Source organism: Vicia villosa, unplaced genomic scaffold (assembly GCF_029867415.1).
Source record: "Vicia villosa cultivar HV-30 ecotype Madison, WI unplaced genomic scaffold, Vvil1.0 ctg.000487F_1_1, whole genome shotgun sequence".
Lineage (NCBI taxonomy): Eukaryota > Viridiplantae > Streptophyta > Magnoliopsida > Fabales > Fabaceae > Vicia > Vicia villosa.
The window spans coordinates 303,031-311,168 of NW_026705236.1; the positions used below are offsets into that span (position 1 = coordinate 303,031).

The following is an 8,138-nucleotide window of genomic DNA, read 5'->3' on the forward strand; positions in this document are numbered from 1 at the left end:
TTTTGAAGGAAACAAAATTCGATACTCTGTGTTTGGGCATTCAATAAGGATCACTAGGACAACAATTGCTAATTCAATTGAATGTCAGGATGTTCGTGCTTCTGTGAATGACTATGTGTTTAACTATGATTTTGATGCAAATCTCATTCAACGGTTTTTGCACTCGATTGAGCATTACTCTGAGTCCTCATCTTCAATAATCCTTCAACCTACTTTTAAAGTATGGTTTCAATTTCTCCTATCAAATCTTCATCCTAGGGAAACCAGAACAGAAGAACTCAAAAATGAAGACAAAGAGCTCCTATTATTTCTCTCTTGCGATATTCGCATCAATCTCCCTAACATTATCTTTAACTATCTCAAGATTACTATCATGGCTTCAAGGAACCAGACAACCTTTCCCATCCCGTATGGAAGAGTGTAGTTTGAGATTCTCACCAAAGTTGGGATAGTTAGTAGGATTAGAAAGGAAGGGCATGAGGATGTGTTGGGTGTTGAAGAATGTGAAATGTTTGATTATGTTAAGTAATCCTTCCAGGTTGTTTTCTTTATTATTATCTTTTTGTAACCACCCCTACTCAACTAATGAACTTGTGTTTTCATATTGATCGGTATGTTTCCCTGATCTAAATTTTGCTAAAAATCATCATTGATTATTTTCACAAATAAACCAAAACATTTGATACTAAGCTTGTAACTTATGAATACAAATTCATATGATATCAATTGATAATAATCCTTTGTCAATGAAAATAAATATGGACTTGTTATAGTTGATAACTATAGTTGTTGGACACGGATGACATTCGTTAAACATAAGAATGAGTCTCACTCTGCATTTACCAAAGTATGCTCTAAAAGCTACAATAAAAATACACGTATTATTGAAGAACCAATTCGTGTTTGGATTTGATGATAAGCTTGACTTAGAAAAGTCAAAGCTGGTTAAAGGTTTTGCAGATCCAAAAATTACTCATGCAGGATCTGGAGAAAAGTCTATGCTTTATGAAGATCTATTTCTGAGAAATAAGGTTGGAAATGTTAGAACAAGAAGGACTTCAAGATATGGAGTGGATTCTGGTTATGCAAGAAAATCTACATCAGTTCTCTAGAAATGATGTTTGAAGACTTCGTACCTACGTCCAAAAGAACTCATGTCATTAGATCAAAAAGGGTATTCAAAAGCAAACAAGATAAGAAAGGCGAGAATATCTGAAGCTAAAGTATATCATGTTAGATTTCCATCTAAAGTCATTTATTTAATTCTTTCATAAGATACTTCTACAAGTTAGAAGATGTCTTGGTCAGAGATATCTCTAGTCAGAAGCTTGCTAGTTTCTTGACTCTAAGAATATTAAATCAGAGTTCTTAAATAAAAATATCTGATTTGACTTCTGTCAACTTTATCATGTCAATCTATTTACGTGGATCAGTGGGAAATTTCTTTTGAGAATATTTAAAACTCTTTATATTCCTACCCTATGTGTTTTTAAAATGAAACTATTAAGACTCGCTTTAATTGAGTATAAATCTGGTTAAGCACGACTTTCCCTTCCTACTTCTTTGTCGTCTTTGCATTTATCTCTCTGACAAGTGTCTTGGAAATGATGGTCCTTTTTATTCTCTCCTGTTTCAAAAAATTTCCTTAACTACATTGAGCTTTTCAAGTTTGATATATCTCGTAACAAAATATTTTCTCTTGTCAGTCGCGTTTTTCATCCTTTACCTATTTATCTCTTACCTCTTCTCTTACGAAATCTTATATGATTTTATTATTTTAAAATCATCCTCTTGCCTTCTCTTCCTCTTCTGTTTATCTCATGTCTCTAGTTACCCTTCTTGAAGATTAGACCCTTCTCGAAGTCATAACTGAAGAAAAAATCAAACTGCTCCATCTTGGTGAAAGAGAAATTGCTTTTGATATCTCCCTAACCATGTGTCAATCAAGAATGGACAAATTATTTCACCATGCTGGATAAACCTGTCTACACAAATCTTGTAAAATATTTTTGGAAACATGTTTAGATCAATGATGAAGGGCGTTTCATTGCTTCTTGAATTTTTTGTGTCCCCATCATCATCACTCCTTTCTCCATCGTTCTTGCTACTGGCTGTAAGAACATTGGCTTTACTGTTGAACAAATAAAATCTCAACATTCCTTCGTTGAGAAGCTTTGATGCCTCCACAAAATGTCATCCAGATATGAACCTACAAATCCAGAGAATCATCTTCCCATTCCCAGAGCTTGGTTTAAGTTTTTGTTAACAAATTTTCGTCCTCGAGCAGCCAAAAAAATGTTCTATTGTATGATGATCGGTTATTTCCTTTCCTTATGATCAATCATAATAGGATAAATCTTCCTCAAACTATCTTCAATTTTCTGCAAGATTCTATCATTTCATCCATAAATCACAACAAATCCTACATATCTTTTGGAAGAATTCTATCCGAAATCTTCCATAAAGAAGGGATTGTTGAAATTATCAGGGAAAACGGTCCAGAAAATGGTCTGGTGAAGAAATACTGTGAACTTTTCAATGGTTAAATTTCTTTGTTGCTCCTATTTTAAATCTTTTTGTTTTTTGTGCTGCATTTGTTTCTCTAATATAATGAAATTACTCTTTATCTCTCTCTATGTTCTTTTTACTTGTGCTTAATAAAATTTAAAATCAATTAATAATGACTTAAACTTTTTGATTATGACAAAAAGGGGAAGAAAGATTATAAATGATTTTGATAATATCTCTAAATCTCACTGCTTGCATGACACACACACACACACACACACACACACACACACACACACACACACACACACACACACACACACACACACACACATATATATATATATATATGCGCAAAGAATTTAAAATGAATTTCAGGTACATCAGCAGAATGAACTAAGAACTTCTAAAGTGTAGAAGGTTCAAACAATCAAACTGTGAAAAGAACTTCTAATGCTATGAAGGTTTTGTTGATCAAACTCTTATAAAAGAAATTCTAATGATTAGAATATTCTGAGAGATTGAGTGTTGATAAAAAACTTCAAACATTGTGAAAGGTATGATTGATCAAGCTTTGACAACAAACCTATCTGATGATTTAAAGGTTCTTAAGAAGAAAAGAATTTCTAATAAAGCAAACTCTGATAAACTGCTTCCACATGCTTAAATCAAAATTCTAGTCTATGGTCATCAAGCTCGGAAAACCCTACTTGTCTAGTAAAGTCTTAAGTTTTAGATTCAGGGAGAGATTTTTTAACTCAGGGGTTTTTATAAACAATGCTCAAATATCCCTTCATTCTAAACTGTAAGTCTTTGACTCATGGGGAGCTTACGCAAATCAAGGGAATTTTTCTTCTTTACTTTAATTCGACAATGATAATAACTTTTAAAATTGTTACATCAAATTACATGGTTTTGTCATCATCAAAAAGGGGGAGAATGTTAGAAGAAGATTTGGTTTTTCACTTTATATCTAAGTTTTGATGATAACAACACGTATATTTTATATGTAAACAGTTTTGTTTCTAATGGTTTATTGAGTGTGCAGATCATAAGTTCTTTGTGATTTAGGACTGTTGTCTAAAGAGTCATCAGATATGCTTAGCACGTCATAACCATTATTCTCTTCTTCTCCTAACGAAACATCAGTAGTTCTGAAAAATGCCAAATGTTAATCAGAAAGAGGATCTCCTGTGTACTTTTCAATAAGGTGCTGCTTCAGAAGTCTCTAGTGTCTCCAGAAGAAATAAGTCTATTAGAAGTTGTTACTTCAAGATCAGAAAACAAGTCTACATCAGATACAAGCTTTTGCTTCAAAAGATCAGATGTCAAGATATATTCTTCAGAAGAGTTGTAGCTTCTCAACTCTAATGACATAGTCAAGATCAGCTGATAAATTTCAAGATCAGAAATGCGGATTAGTCGTCATGACTCAAAGTTCAAATATTAAGACTTGTCTTCAAAAAAACTTTTGCTTTAGATATCTGAAAATATTGTTTTGTTTCTAAAAGACTTTGATACTATTGCATTTAAAGATATATGAATTCTTTCTCACTCCTCAAATTAGTTATCTTATACCTCAGATACAGATTTGATCTGGGAAGTTCTGCATCGTACTTCAGAAAAGTTATTGTTATCATTTCTAAAAGACAAGGTTCTGTTCCTAATAGCTCTGATGTTTTCATGCTATCATAACAAGGTAGTTTCTGAACTACTCATAAGATGAATCATTAGTAGAGTGAAGATAAGAAGTTGATCTCTTCCAAGCTTATTACTTTAGATCAAAGTACATCATTTAAAGATAAGATCAAGAAACTTACTCAAGAAGATTTAAGTTCAATGGTGTGCTTGAACAAATCCATTATTATCAAGACGTTCGTATTATTCAGAAGCTCTCTTACAAATTTTCATGGTAAAGCTGCAAGCTATAGGAAAAGGAAGTAACGTGTTGTACTATCCAACATCTACACTTGATACTTTTCGTTGGAAAGTAATTGTAGGCTTTTGGAAAGGACTCTTTTATCCTCACAACGTCTCTTTTTCTAAACACTATAAAAGAATATCAAGATTTCAGAAGAAAAAAAGGAGAAATGCCAAAAGGTGAAGCTCAAGTACTCAAAATAAGAACTAGCTAATGCAAAAAGCTGAAGCCAAACAAAAAGAGAAAAAGGAAATATGAAAAGAGGACAAAACATTAAGAGAAAGAAGAGAAATAATATCACTACAAGATGCCACTCAAATATTTATCAAATTCATGTTTGTAGAATCATGTAAAAGCAAGGAGTTGTTGCTCATAACTTGCTTAACACTTTTGTGTTAAATCTTTGTACTTAAATATTTGTGTAATCAGCTTAATAGAAGAAATCATGTAAAGACAAACATTAAGCAATTGTATGTTGTTTGTTCCTTGAGTGATTAGTCTTATTCTGTAGACTCAACAAGACTTTGACAGTTTGTCATCGTGGAGAAATCTCCTTTAGGGAACCAGTTGGGTCAGAATTCTTAAAGAAGTCATTGATCGTTATATCTCTTAGTGGACTAGTTGGGTTAGAATTCTTAAGAGATCACTAACAGACTGGTCAATGCTTTGGTTGTTAGTCATCGGCAGTTGGCCCTTGCAATTGTAATCATTTTGATGATTAGTGGATTAAGTCCTTTTCTATGGCAAAATCACCTTGGCGGGTGGACAGGACAAACCTTTTCTAAGGGGAACCTGGATAACTAAATGTGTCATTTTATCTTCATTGCACTCTTAATTCTTTATCATTTTGAATGTATAGTATGTCTAAGAGAAAAGTTTTGAAAACCCAATTCAAACCCCCCTTTCTTGTGTTTTTCTCAACCTTCACTATTTCCAGGTCCAATGAAAATTTTTATTTTCTATACTTGCAATCCATCCCAGAGATATGTTGTAGCGGTGGTAAATATTTTCTCTCTTTAGGGCGGCTTCATATTATTAAGGATTAGGGTAATATTTTCTCTTGGTTATATCGAAAAACTGAAGGGTTAGTTTACTTAATTTACACTTATAAACAAATAAAAACATAAACTACAAAAGATGAGATTTGAGGCGTGTCTTGATTTGTTTTCCCCCTCGGTTTTCTTAAAAATCGAGGGAATATGTTGTTTTTATTATTATAAAAAAAATGGCGTGCCTAGGCATAATACCTCGTTTTTTGTGGCTAAGGTGAAAGCTTCGTCATGAAATGTATTATTTGTAGTAGTGAAAGCAGCAAATAATATATTAAGAAATAATCGATTAGAAGCATTTAATTTCAAATTTTCTGCTCTCTAATCGATTTTCCCTGAAGAGATAATCGATTATAGCATTATAAACATCAAGCCACCCATTTTCTCAACTTCCAACAGATTGCATTCATGGGATAATCGATTTTAGGCCTTTATAATCAAATATTTTTTTCCTATTTAAAAGTATTCCTTCTCCTATCTTCTCATATCATCTTATTTTCTTCTCTTTTGTGTTCCCATGTGAGCGTTTGAGAAAAAATCTTTTCATTTTTTTCTATTATCACCAATGGCACCCAAAAGATCCTGCACCATCGGAGGCTCCACCTCATACTACTCAAAGAATAAATTTGTTCGTCATTTGGTTGGAATTTAGATTTAAGCTTCAAATCCTTGTAAAATGAGGTTCGTGGGCATATCATATTGAAATCTCGCAAGATAGTTGATACTCTCGAGAAGAATTCTCAGGGACAAGCGTAGGTAAAATTATTAGGTCGAACCTATATTAATATCTGGAATCTTTCAGTCTCCCTTATCTCTTTTACTTTTAGTTATTTTCTTTCCTTTGTTTTTCCATCTATTCTTTTTTGATGTTGCTTATTTACTTGTTAGTTTTAACAAATGTATTCAAAGTCTGATTTCATCAATGGTTTTATTTTCAATCAACATTTTTCAAATCCACACAATTCATCCCTTCTCTTGTGTTTCCAATCACATGGCCAATAATATATGGACACAAATATCACATATGAGACATTTTATGTCTAGATAAATAACCTAACCTACAGTTTCAAAGAGATGACATGAGAATGTAGAGTTGGTTTGGTGTATGTAATAACAAGTAAAGAGTAATACTCTTGTTTTAGTGGAGCTATAGTGACTATGTTTTGAAATGATTATTTTTACTTATGTTAGAGTACTCTTTGTATTCCTTTATTATCCTATAAAATTTTAAAAAAATTTTAAACTATAGATATTATATAATATTTATAAAAAAATATTAAAACAAACTTCGAAATTAGTATACAACATAGAATTCAAAACATGTACTTTATATCACTGTAAACGTTTATTACAAATGAGAATTTATTACACACCACACAATTGCAAGTAAATATAAAAATGCATATCAAGTTTAGTACACAGGTGGTGGAGGGAAATTATATGGGTAAGGATTATAAGGTGCAGGTGGAGACTTGTAAAAGTATGGAGGAGGTGATGAATAAGATGGACGCGATGGGGGTGCATAGATGTAGGATGGAGGAGGAGATTTATAAACATACGGAGGTAGTGATGGGGGTTTATAGATATATGGTGGAGACTCATAAACATATGGAGGGGGTTTATAGATATATGGTGGAGACTCATAAACATATGGAGGGGGGGAAGACTTGTATACGTATGGAGGAGGTGGTGAAGGAGATGGGGGTGGTGGTGACTTGTACACATATGGTGGAGGAGGAGAGGGGTATGGTGGTGGAGGAGATTTGTAGATATATGGAGGTGGTGGTGAGGGTGGGGGTGGGCTCTTGTATACATATGGTGGAGGAGGTGGTGACTTATAGACGTATGGAGGAGGTGGTGAAGGGGGTGGTGGTGGTGGTGAGTTGTAAACATATGGAGGTGGTGGACTAATATATACATATGGAGGTGGTGGTGATGGAGATGGTGGAGGAGATTTGTAGTAATATGGTGGAAATTTATCGAAATAAGGAGGTGGTGGCGATGGGGATGGTAGAGGTGGGGGTTTATAGTAATATGGAGGAAATTTGTCGACATAAGGAGATGGTGGAGATTTATAGTAATATGGAGGGAATTTATTATCATATGGAGGAGGAGATTGATAATTATATGGAGGAAATTTGTAAGCATATGGGGGTGGAGATTGATAGTTATTATATGGAGGGAATTTGTAAGCATATGGGGGTGGAGATTGATAGTTATTATATGGAGGTGGTTTGTAAGTGTAAGGTGGTTGGGGATAGTTGTTGTATGGATATTGACCTCCATAGTATGGCTTATCGTCATCAGCAATAGCAAAAGTAGTAAAAGTGATTATGCAAAGTGCTATTGCATATATGAGTCGAGGCCATTGCCTCGCCCCAATTGAACTTCCCATGCTCTCTCTTAAGAAGAAGCCTTATTTATCTTTTATTTGCTATTTAGAAGGTTTGTTGTTTATAAGTATTGGATTGTAAGGCTTTATATAGTGTTATGGCCTTCAATATGTTAGATTTTTTAAGTTTTTTTACAAAGTGGCTTAACATTTTTATTAGATATTTTGCTTTCATAGATGATGCACCCTATATTTTTGTCCCATTCTATTTTTCAACTTGTAGTTTACAAAGTCAAGAAGTTGATGACTGTATGTAACCCTTACATAA

At 33.3% G+C, this 8,138-nt stretch overlaps 1 protein-coding gene across 1 annotated transcript; it reads right to left on the reverse strand.

Moving 5' to 3' along the window:
• Positions 1-6,753: 6,753 nt before the first annotated feature.
• LOC131628877 (extensin-2-like) lies at positions 6,754-7,931 on the reverse strand. The gene has a single exon (XM_058899684.1). The coding sequence runs from the start codon at positions 7,871-7,873 to the stop codon at positions 6,890-6,892; it is 984 nt and encodes a 327-aa protein (XP_058755667.1). The 5' UTR covers positions 7,874-7,931; the 3' UTR covers positions 6,754-6,889.
• Positions 7,932-8,138: the final 207 nt, after the last annotated feature.

Excerpts from the sequence above, each read along its gene's own strand:
- LOC131628877 (XM_058899684.1), bottom strand. The coding sequence starts at position 7,873 with ATGGGAAGTTCAATTGGGGCGAGGCAATGGCCTCGACTCATATATGCA.